General features: G+C 39.4%; 1 protein-coding gene across 1 annotated transcript in view; it reads left to right on the top strand.

The window, feature by feature from the left end:
* The window catches only part of zmiz2 (zinc finger, MIZ-type containing 2), a 69487-nt gene that overhangs the window by 38218 nt on the left and 18928 nt on the right, over positions 1 to 12341 (top strand). Inside the window, exons 2-8 of the mRNA XM_014029917.1 lie at positions 393 to 510; positions 3862 to 4064; positions 7694 to 7856; positions 10351 to 10569; positions 10706 to 10918; positions 11082 to 11165; positions 11286 to 11463. Of these exons, the coding sequence (XP_013885371.1) occupies positions 393 to 510; positions 3862 to 4064; positions 7694 to 7856; positions 10351 to 10569; positions 10706 to 10918; positions 11082 to 11165; positions 11286 to 11463 (1178 nt within the window). The remainder of the gene's footprint in view (positions 1 to 392; positions 511 to 3861; positions 4065 to 7693; positions 7857 to 10350; positions 10570 to 10705; positions 10919 to 11081; positions 11166 to 11285; positions 11464 to 12341) is intronic.

The raw sequence follows: 12341 nt of genomic DNA, 5'->3' as shown, positions 1-12341 counted from the left end.
AAAAAAAGGAGAGGAGATTATTACAAGAACAAGTTTTATGGCGGTAAGAAGTTCAGTGGGCCTGTAAATAATGTGGTCTGACAGCTGTGCTGTTGTGGTAGTTTCCTGTGAGGAAGTGCTTTAGAAGAGGAAGCAAAGGCTAACCTCAACTGCCAGATGAATAAACCATGATCACGTTAATTGTTAGCTCACTGAAGTAAACGATGCATTCGTGACCTTTTAACTGGGCTCAGTCAGCCTGCGTAGAGCAGTAAATTATCTGCAACAAGGTGTTAAACACTTTTCACAGGAAGTTTGTGATACGGTGACATTTTGTGGTTATTGATATCTGGGTGCTCTCCCTCTGCCTCTCCTGAAGCATCCTAGTAACACAGCTTCATTTCCCTCTGCAGCACCGACGGCCCTTTCCTAAATGAGCCAGTCTCCTGGCAACCAGGCACCAATCAGCACGCGAGATCTCTCTCTGTAGTAACCACGGTGTGGGGCGTGACCAATCCCACACACAGCCAGGTAACACATGACTCATTGTTCTGCTCCTGTGTTTTGTGCTGAAACAACAGAAATTTATATTCATCTCAGGATTAAATCAAGGCGACGGGTTGTTACATGTGGAGCTATAGTGACGTTAAGATATTTACCCTCACCTCATTCATCATCACACATCACATAAACACAACTTCAACTGCTTTCATTTCTTTTCATCTTCTGCTCTGAGGGTAAACAGTGGATTTATTTTTTGTTTTAATTCAACATCTTTGAAGCTTCTTCCTAAATGTCCAGTCAGCTTTATGAAGTATTTATTTAAAGGCAATGAAATGTCTGAAACTGGTCCATTTCATTATTATCGTGTTTTTATGACTGCCTATGGGGACCATTTATTATTAAAAATAATAATGATAATAATAATGAGGGCAGTTTTCGTTTTAGGGCTTTAAAGTTCCCTGTGACATAAAATTTCTGTGATAAACAAGAATGCATTTTTGGAAAGATAACATTGATAACATATTGCAAAACAAATGTCACGTCACTGAGATGAACGATGGTTGAGGTATTGGCATGTGAAGAAACAGGAAGTGATGTCAAAGGGGAATTTCAGCATGTAAACGGAGTTTTGTAACAAAAGCACACAGACTGTAGAGAAAAATCTGATGTTTCTTTAGATTATTTTAGTCACTATCAAAGAGAGACAAAAAAGAGTTAAAAATTAAATAATTTTATTTTAATAAACAGAGACCAGCGAGTTAATTTTATTAAAGAGCTCCCCTTTGATGTCACTTCCTGTTTCACTTAGGCTGAGCCAAATTTAAAAGAAAATAGGCCAGTTATGTGACAAAATGGGTAAAATCATGTGTGCTATGCCAATTTTCTTTAGTATAAAGATGCTTTCTTTGACTTTTTGTATTTGAAGGATAGGCATGTCACAGGCACTTTAAGATTAAAGTCAAGCTGTTTAGATTAAAGTTGAAATGTGAGAATAATTTTTTTCAGATCAAGTCTAAGGAAGGGATCCCTGTTGTTCTCCTGAACCCAGCTGTATTTCTTCTGTTGTTTAATATTATTTTAGTTGAGGGTTATGTCTGTTGTAGGGGTGCACTGATAAATTGGCCAGCCGATAGATTGACCGATCCTTAGATAAGATCGGCGGAAAAGATCGGCTTCTCTCCCTCCACAAAGTTCTGAAAATCAGCCACTATTCACTTTTGCTCTGCTGTGAGCACTACCTAATGTCCAGTTAAAACAAGTTTGGATAGTTTCAAGGGTATTGGGAATAAAATAACATTTGAGCATTGAAGTTTTATTGAGACTTTATAATATCTGACAGTGTCAGCTATTTAAAAAAATTATCGGCCAAAATCGGAATCGGCAGGTCAGACTTTTTAAAAATCGGAAATCGGAGATTGTCAAGAAAACTGGAATTGGTGCAGCCCTAGTTTGTAGCTTACATTTGAAACATTGGGCCTCATGCAAGAACATGTTCGTATTCTTATCCTAAATTTCTCTTACTTTTGTTCGTACAAAGGGTTCGTACGAACATGTCACGTCAGATTCAACAAACGCTTCTATCTTCAGGAAAAGTGCGTAAATGAGCTGCGTAAATTCCATCTGTTCTATCCAGCTGCTCGTGCACGAGGAGGGGAGATTAGCATAACTACCACCCCAAAAACACCATATAAGGCTATGTTTCCTGCCTCAGATACAAGGAAGTGTCCATTCATGAAAATGGCAGCGATAATTAAAAAGAAGAACTTTACGAGTTCAGAGATTGAAGTCCGTCTGTCAGAGATCCAGARAAGAAAATCTGTCATTTTTAGCAGGTCAGCTGTGGAATAAAAAAGAGCTGCTAAAAGTATAAACAACTGTGTTAAATCATTTTCATTTAGTCAGAAGCCGCAGCGCAGCGCTGCCCCAGCGCAGCGCTGCCCCAGCGCAGCGCTGCCCCCCCCCGCACGCTGCGGTGGTCTCAGATGTGGGTTTGAAATAAGCATTTTAAAATGCTTTCAAAAATATGTCTGGCACTTTGAAGAAAACCCAGGACTCACTGGAGGGATTATATACCTCCTCTGGTCTGGGAACGTCTCGGAGTCCCCCAGGACGAGCTGGAAAGTGTCTCTGGGGAGAGCGCGGGGTCTTTCTCCTGCTGCCCCGCTGCCGCACCTGATAGCGGATAAGCCGGCCGGACGGACAATTTGTATTGTAAGTCTAAATTATTACCTTTAAAATTATAACTCTAATTCAAGCAGAATAACTTATTGTCAACATAATTATGGAGTGTGATTTATTTTCAACTCAAAATATCTTCAAACTAATGAAATATAAAGTTATTAGGGAGGAAAACCCGTCTGGATAACAGCAGACTGACTGTACGTAAAATATACGACAGGTCTGGACCACACGTAAATTTTGTTCGTATCTGAAAACAATTGTAGAATACGAAAACATTGGTGAATGTCAAATTCTCCTAAATCACTCGTACGCACAATTTAAGAACAAATCTGTGCGTACGAACGGTTCTTGCATGAGGCCCATTGTCTTGAACCAATCTAAAATGTTCTGCATTACTCCTGCAGCAGCAAAATTTACTACAGAAGAATTTCCTTCATGCCTTTGTAATAAGAATTCAGGGGATATATATGGTGCTAAAGCAGTGACAGCTTACACTGACTTCAAAAAGAGATTTAACATTGAAAAAAAAACATTGCAAAATCAACCACAAGTAAGATAAATAATGAAAAATGTACTTCTATATTGGACAACAGTAGTCTTGAGAACTTTTCATGTTAAGTTAGCTGGCGGCTAACTTAACGGTAAGATTCTTGAAATAAGAAAAAAAACTGAGTCAAATCAAGTATTTCAAGAATCTTACCAAGTAAAAATTTCTTACTCCATTGGCAGAAATTTTTGACTTAATTTGAGTCAAATTTTTAGACTAACAAGACAAATAATCTTACACATTCTGAAAACAAGATTATTATTCTTACACAATCAGTTCTTGTTCGGTAAATCAGTCTCAAAACAAGATCAAAAAGATGTTTTGGCTGACATAAGATTTTAAAACCTGGTAAGATGGACAGTTTTTTGCAGTGAGAAGGTTCGTGAAGGAGCCTTCCATTTAACCACGCCCCCAACAACGAAACGTTGACAGCGTGCAGAGACACGTCATTGGAAAAAACTCATTGGAAAAAAAAGGCTGCAATGTAAAATGAGAGTTATATTCCTCCTATATTCTCATTTTTACCAGCATCCATGGATGTTCCTGATCAAGACTTGATGCATAGCATTGGCACCTGTGCAGTGCACAATAAGTCACGTGATGTCCAATCCTGTAATACATATCAATGCACCTCCCTGTTTACTCTGCAGGTGTTCGGTGCACCCATGGGCCCTGGTGAGAGCTCTGGAGGTCATATGATGCCAGGTGGCAGCCCTGGTATGGGTGGCAGCATGGGCTCCCAGTTCCTGGGCCAGCAGGCATACGGAGACTCTGTGTCTAAAGGCTACAGCCAGCCAGTCATGTACGGCAGACCCAACCCGGCCTACAATCCAGCCTCGGCTTATGGAGGAAGGTATGCTGCTTTTCTCACAACTACATTTATTTCACACACTAAATTATTTCCATTAATCTGTTGGCAACTGGAAGCATTGATGTCATGCCTAAACCGCTGCTACCCTAATGGTGCTGTTACAGTTTCCATCAGAAACATTTCACTTTGAACACAGCATGAGAGTAAACGGCTGCAGGAGCATTAACAGAGTCAGTACCAGGGAGGGAATGAAGCCTCTGATCAGCTGCTCAACAACATTCCACATATCACAAAAAATATTAAATACCAACATTTCCTAAATGCTTTTCCATTAGATTAAAATGTACTGTTGTTATTAATATGTAACAGCATATTTAGAGGCTCTCCATCCATCTGAAGCTGAGATAACAGCTCTCATTGATGTAGTTGTGTCACGAAAATCACTTCATTTTGTTCTCAGAGTAGTTTCGTCCGTCCCTTCTGGATACAGGGCCTAGTCCAAACTTTAACTCACAGGAGCAGTTGGCCGAGGCCATCAGAAAATAGGTCCACCTATAAGACTCTTCAGACACGTGTGAAGATGGTCAAATGGTTCAAAACTTAATGAGAGAGCAGACGTCTACAAAAGAATCCATCTGCAGAGAAGTGTGGCCCTCCATCTGTGAAAAAATGTGTGACCAAACAGCTAGCGTTTCAGTGGCATGAGCAGTCATCCTCTAATGACCGAGTCAGAGGTTTGATTCCTGGCATTCGCATGTTGAAGTGCCCCTGAGCAAAACACTGAACACCACATTGTCTTTGATGTGTCCCATCAGTGTCTGAATGCGATCTAAACCAGGGGTTCTTAACCTTTTTGACCTCGGGCCCAATTTGTTGAACATAAAGTGGCATGAGGCCCAGTCACACTTTACCATACGGATCAAAATGATAATTATTCTAAATCTTGGTTTAATTTATATTGTATTTGCGTTATAACTAAATAAAATACTCTTACAGTTTAAAAGTAAAACTCCTGTCAAATAATCACAAGACATGATTATGACAAACATTTTTTTTATATTGTAACCAGCCGATAACAATTATTTGAACAAATACAACAATCAACGGACCACTCAGGCTTATCAACACAAATAATTTTTTTAACATAAATAATAAAAATAGACAATTCAATAAATAAAATTGTGATCATAAAATAAATACATTCAAAAATATTTAATGTAAATGTTCCAAATAAAAAAACCTGTAAAAATAAATTTGATAAAGTGCAAATGAAAAAATCGAAGGCGAAAAAATCATTTTCGCCTTCTACTTTTAATTTTAAATAAGCTTCCATTATGGGCAGGTTTATAAGATTTTCTTCTATGTATCAAAAATAGTTGTTAAACATCTGAGTGGCGCACTACCACTACTAGTGGTGAGAAAGTGTATTGCACCTTATTCAAAATCAATGCGGTCCCGCGGCCCTCTGTGGCCCAAAGTTAAAACCTGTTGTTCTTTTGAGGCCCTCAAGGTGGCTCTCTGATCTAAACCTCTGATTAGGCTCTGTTGAATAATTTATTCTGATTAGCTCTGTAGAGATGTTGTAAAGGCTGTATGAATGAGTGTGTGTGTGTGTCTGTGTGTACTTGTTTTGACTACAGAGTGAGGACCATTTGTCCTCACTTTGTTTGCAGCTCTGCTGTGCCTTACTAGTTGGGTTTAGAGGTATGGTTTGAATTAGGTTTTGGTTCAGGTTAGGGTTAGATTTAGACCAGCAATGGTTAATTTTAGGAAAAATGTCTGGGTTAGGCATAAATACAGTTACAAAAATGAATGGAAGTCAATACAAAGTCCTCTGTTTGATGCAAATACTAGGATATATGGGTGTGTGTAAATGAAAACGCAGATTGTGTATTAAATGAGCAGCTTGATTGACTACAAAGTCTCTATATACAGTAAGTACAGTTCATTTATTTCTTTTAATCAGTTGGTTTTCTCTCGGCGTGTTTTTGATTTCAAATTGCAAGACTTTTTTTTTACATATTCTCTGGAGAACAACACTAAGTTGTCATTAATTCTTTTAGCAACATCTTTCCGTGAGCTTGTCAGTGCTGTCAGCTTTAATTTGGTTTTCTATGATCCATTTTCTCCCAGACGTTTTCCTGGTTTTTTTCCCTCTCTCTTTGTGGATCCATTAGGGCAAATTATATCAGTTTAATTCCATTTGTTACTGCAAGAACAGAGAAACATTTCAAGTGAATGAGAGTGAACCTGCCATCTGAAAAATTCACAAACAGAAAAGATTTTTCATCATCAATGAGAAGGTTTTCAGCTCCTGAAAGGTAGTACTTTAAGTTTATTTACCAAGGACAACTCCTAAAAACAGTGTTGCATATCAAATAATGTAATGTCAGTGTAGTTTCTGAGCAGTGGAGCTCCGACTTGTCTGCTGCTCCAGTGCCTTACTGGAGCAGCAGACAAGTTGTAGGTTACATTTCTGGTTTAATGTTTAAAAATATGGACTGAAGCACTAAAAACTATTTCGGTAACACTTTCTTTTACGGTACCCTTATTACCATGTAACGAACAAGGTAACGAAAAAATGTAATTAAATGTAATTACTACCTTATTACCATGTAATTACGTGGTAATTAGGGCACAATTTTACTATGCAATTAATTGTCTGCAGTAATGTAGCACTTACCTGGTAACGTATTACAATTCACTATGTAACACCTAAATAAGTAGTAGGTAATTTGGACAGTTTTAAAGTTATATTTTATTGCAATTAACCACTAACCCCAAAATTTAGTTGCATTCTTTTGGTTATAAATATAGTGTTGAGTTACTATTGAATAGTAATTTGATTGTAGTTACCCAATAAAGGTAGTTTTACTAACAGTAGTTTTTCTTTTTTTTACCATAATTACCACGTAATTACATGGTAATAAGGTAGTAATTACATTTAATTACATTTTTGTTACCTTGCAATTAAATGGTAATAAGTGTACCGTAAAAGAAAGCGTTACCACTATTTAAAAATAAAAAATTAGATTTTCCCTGAAAAATAGTTATATAGTCAGTTTCTTTGGAATATAATTTACATAAATAAAATATTTGATTCAGAGATTTTTTTTTACCAAGTATTGAACTGGAGTGTTGAATTACACCTGGTCATGCCACAAAGACCTTGTGACTTTACTCAGTAGACAAATTAAAATGGGACAGTATTAGAGAATTGTTTAAATAATTTTAATCGTTTGTCTCATTTTCAGACATTAGAAACAGTTTCAACAAATACGACAGGTCTTTTTATGTGAGGCTGTAAAAGCAGTTTGATATAAAAAAGGTCCTCTTCAGGTGTCAGTACTTATTGTAACATACCAGATTAATTTACTAGAGCAAGTGTTTGACATTTTTTAACTCTATCAAACAACACAAGAGTACTTAGCAACAACTGGAGCCATTTAAGAGACACTTTGCTGCTCTTATAGAAAGATATGCTGAAAAAAGCTGAATGACTTTTGAACATTTCTTTGTGTTTCATGTTGTTGCTGAGGGGTTCTGCAGCAGCATATGTCAGCACGGCTGCTGTCACCCACCACTGTGACTCACCATCGTGACGACACCTTGCACACTCATGCACTCTCATGCATTCAGTTGACTAAGTTTGCTGCCCACTCTCCCCGCAGTTACTCTGGTAACAGTGGAGGTGCTGGTCTTGGCGTTCGCCCCCCTTCAGACTTCACCCAGGCTGCCGCCGCCGCCGTCGCCGCTGCCACAGCAACTGCCACGGCCACCGCAACTGTGGCAGCAATCCAGGAGAAGCAGAACCAGGAGCTGAGCTACGGCCAGGTATGAGTCTCAGAGGAAAACACACACACACACGTCTAAAGTCTTAGAGAGTTTCCCCACATCTTGTTTCCTGGCCCTGGTTTGTAGTTGTGCTGTTTAGCTGCAGGAAGCTGCTTCCCTGCTGTTTACCCAGATTCATGACACATGCTTCTTATTAACAGCAGAGACGTTGCATAATTTGATGCTGCCCTCTCAGGCCATTATTCAAACTACAAATCTCCATAATGAGTCATCATAGAGGCTCAGAAACTATCATCAAATCTGGGAAGGAAAGCTGTTTACAGCTGAAACAAAAGTTGTAACACAGCATGTATTTGTTACTTTTACCTAAGTTACATAAAGGAAAAGCCCTCGACACAGAACAGATGCTGCCACCTAAAAGGATCTTCTATCTGTCCATCTTTTCTCAGCTAAATATTTATCATGTCTCATCACATGTCCCACTATTTGAAACTATTTGTTTCATGCTGTTGAATAGGGGGTGTTATGTATTTTCCTGGAACATAGTTAATTTTTATACCGCAATCAAGTAACCATATTACCTTCAATTATTGTGAGAATGCTATCAAAAATAAATTTGACTTTGCATCAAAGCCTATCTAAACACCTTGAAATTGGCCTTTGTCTCTTTAAGAACCTCCTACCGTTTCTGAGACTCCCACTTCTCAGCACGTCTTCACAACAATGCTTTAGGTGAGGGGTGCTCTATGGATCAGGAGCTCAGCTGCAGACTGAGCTTCAGGGAGGAGCTTTGTACAGATGGGCGGAGCTTTGTACCAGCAAGCGTTAAGGCAGCTCCACATAGCTACCACAGGAGATTCAAGGATTTCTCAATGCATGAATGAGTCAAAGCAGCACTCTGGGTGTGTTTTTGATGAGGGAATGACGTTATAACACGATACAACCCTCAGTCGATTTTACACAATACCCCTCCTTTAAAGTAGACTTATGGTTCTTGTTCTTTGATTGAAAATATTGTCAGTTTGTTCCTATTAAAGACCTTGTTTTCAACCCAAGTAATTTATAAGACTCATCTGATGACAGGTCAGATTATTTTATACATAATACAGATGCTCATTTCAGATTTTTGTAAAACTTCTGTCTGATTTTCTACACTAATTTAGCAGCTTCACCACTGTGATTGATCAAAAATTATACACATTCAGAGCATAAGTGACATCACATTGTGTGTGTACTTGTTTTTGTTACTTTGTTTCTTGTAGAAACACATACCTTGTCAGGTCCAGTATTCCTTTTGGGTAACAAAGACAAGTCCTAATGTGTGTGTGTTTGTGTGTTGTTGTGTTTGTGGGTGAAAAGATGATTAAAAGCCTGTAAACTTTCCGACCTGACTCGGTGGTCTGCACTAATCAGCAGTGGTGGGCAGCGCTAACCCAAAAATTAGCTCCGCAATTTCTAAAGCGCTTATGAAAATATTTAGGTCCACAACTTCAAAAACGCTTATGCCATAGAAAAACTAGCGGAAGCTAATTTTAAAGCGCAAACTCAATTTGGCACTTACCAGCTGGCAAATATTGATATACAATATATGTACAACTCTGCCAACTAGCGGTGTATGAACCCTTGTACAGCTTAATCCTACAAGCACCGATTGCTGGGGATGTGTTTTCCTGAAACAGACCTTTGGCTTCTGGTGTAAAAATTAAAAAGTTGTTGAGGATTGGTATTTCAGCTGCTTCTTTAAAAAGTTGTTGAAGATTGCTAGTTCGGCTGCTTCTTTGTCTTTTTCTTTTGTTTGTTGTAGATTTTTCATTAAAGAAGCATCAATAAAGTAATTTTAAAACTGTTTATTGGAAGACTGAAGCGATGCATTCTGGGTACATGACGGATTTGATTTGTGACGGGAAATTAAATTTTCCATGTATTTGTTCCAGTTGACCACTAGATGTCTGTCTAACCCCGTTGGCGGATTGCTTCGACCAATTACGTCAAGTATTGAGCACCAGCATTTAAATTTTTTTTTTAAAAAGGAGCTCCGATTTTAAAGTAAAATAAATCAATACATACACAATTTTAGCATGGATTACAAACGTTTACTGTTTTAGCTGGGAGAGGGAGTTCTAAACATTGCCTTCCTACTATGTAAGCAGACACAAAGCATTGTGGGAAATGAGAACCCTGACCCAAAGCAACTGTCAGCAAGTATGTATACGTTTCCATTAAGTGTGTTTAGCTGGGAGGGGTGCTGTTGGATAGATCACGTGTGTTGTGATTCATGACAGCCATACCCTCCACTGTTCAAGATAATGATGATTGGTAGATAATTAGTTTTTAGCGGTAATGCATTTTAATTTTAGAAAGCGCAAATCTACTTATGAATTATAAGAATTAGTAAGACCGCTAAAGAGCAAATTAAATATTTTGGTCCACAATTAGCAGATTTGCGCTTTTGCGCGCTGATGCCCAGCACTGCTAATCAGGCTGTGGAAAACAACTGTGGACTGAGTCTTTACCTCTCCTGTCTTTCTTCCAGATGAGTGGAGCCTCTTCCTACGGCACTCAGTTTCTGTCCCATTCGGGGCCCCGGGGCCCCCAGGGGATGAACCCCGGGGGTATGGTTCCCTCCAGGCCTGGACCGCCACCTTCCACTGGAGGCTTGTATGCATCTCATCCTACACAGAGTCAAAGGATGCCTCAGCACGGAGGATATCCAGGAGGACAGCAAGGCCTCAAACGGCCCTTTCATTCAGAGGTTGGTAACAACAGAAGCAGCAACTCTTGTCAAAATAAGAATAGCAGATATCCCTTCTGCACTGATGTAGTTTTTTTCTGCAGTGGAGGAAAGAAGTATTCAGATTTTGTCTATAGTTTGACAGTCTCTTTTTCAGGGTTTTCCAGGCCAGCAGTATGGTTCCGGGGGGATGTCTGGGTTCTCTAACCAGCCTCTGCAATACCCCGCTGGCCCACAGCAGAGATGTGCACCGTCGCCCTCTTACCCTTCCAGCCGGATGCCCCACGTGGGACAGTACACTTCTGGATCTCACAATCCAACACAGTTTCCTGCTGGTGCCGGCCAGCCTAATCCTCCACAGTATTATAAGGTACCCAGATCCACTGGCTCACACAACAAAGACCAGTATGAACTGCTGTCTTTATAAACATTTAAAAAACATTATTAAATAAAAGCCTAGCATTCTTTGAAAGATGAGAATTTGAAGACTTATAAAGACAAATAGTTCACTGAGTATCATGTTTCTTCTTCAGTCAGAGCCTTTCAATGGTCAGGGCATTCTGCCGTCGGGTGCATCAGGAGGATATAATGCTTTCACACAGGCTGCAGTGAACGGGGTAAGTCCTGTAAACACTCACTTCATTCCCCCGTTAAACCAACAAGCCCAGCTTGATTCTTGTAAAAAGAAAAATCTTTTCTAAAACATTTGGTTCTAAAACCTCGTTCCCGTTACTCAGCCAGGTCGAGGTGGAGTGATGCCCGGATATCCCAGCTCACCAATGGGAGGGAATCCTACCCCACCCATGACCCCCGGTAGCTCCATACCTCCCTACCTTTCTCCAGGACAGGACACCAAGCCCCCCTATCTGCCACTGGACTCCAAACCCAACATCAGCAGCCAGCAGCCTCCAACAGGTGAGAGGCAGTCCACTCACTTCTGTCTCACAGCTTTACACAGTTCTGTAATAAACAGGGTTAAAAAATAATGAGACAATGAATGAAATAAATAATAAGAGATTAAAGGGATCCATGATTAGTTGTAACATTAGACATTATTTGATAAACATATATTTTAACTGTAAAATAAAGACTGTATAAATACTGTAGACTGTTTAGTTTAGTAATTTTTTTAAAATATATTTTAAAATGGACAGAGCCATTTTATTTACACACAAAGCATTCTGGGTAAATGATGACGTGGATAGGTCCTTGGTGTGGGCGAGCTATATCCACCCTGAAGGTTAATCTTGGACAATATCTGATGATCGACTCTTTTAAACGAAACCAGAGAGCGTTGACAGAGAGGAGAAGGTAGAAATGACTCAGCCTGTAACTGAAAATATAGATGGAGGACAACAGAGCTGCTTCATGGAAGAAGAACATCAGCTTAGCATGTTAGCTTTAGCACCAACGCTATATTGCTATATATGTATTAGCTCGGCGCTAGCGTGACAAACAAGCTAAACTGAGGTCCTCCATCCATATTTTCAGTTGCAGGCTGAGTCATTTTTGTGTTCCCATCTCTGTCATGTGGATGGAGGACCTCAGTGATGAGAGGAGATAACGCTAAAGCTAACAGGCTAAGCTGAGGTTCTTCTTCCATGAAGCAGCTCTGTTGTCCTCCATCCATATTTTCAGTTACAGGCTGAGTCATTTTTGTGTTCCCATCTCTGTCATGTAGATGGAGGACCTCAGTGACAAGAGGAGAATGTGTAGCGCTGAGCTAATACATACAGTGGTTTGCAAAAGTATTCATACCCCTTGAACTTTTCCATATTTTGTCACATTACAAC

This window comes from Austrofundulus limnaeus, unplaced genomic scaffold (genome assembly GCF_001266775.1).
Source record: "Austrofundulus limnaeus strain Quisiro unplaced genomic scaffold, Austrofundulus_limnaeus-1.0 Scaffold973, whole genome shotgun sequence".
In the NCBI taxonomy this organism is placed as follows: Eukaryota; Metazoa; Chordata; class Actinopteri; order Cyprinodontiformes; family Rivulidae; genus Austrofundulus; species Austrofundulus limnaeus.
The sequence above is the reverse complement of the archived record's forward strand: the minus strand, read 5'-3'. Positions and strand labels throughout refer to the sequence as shown.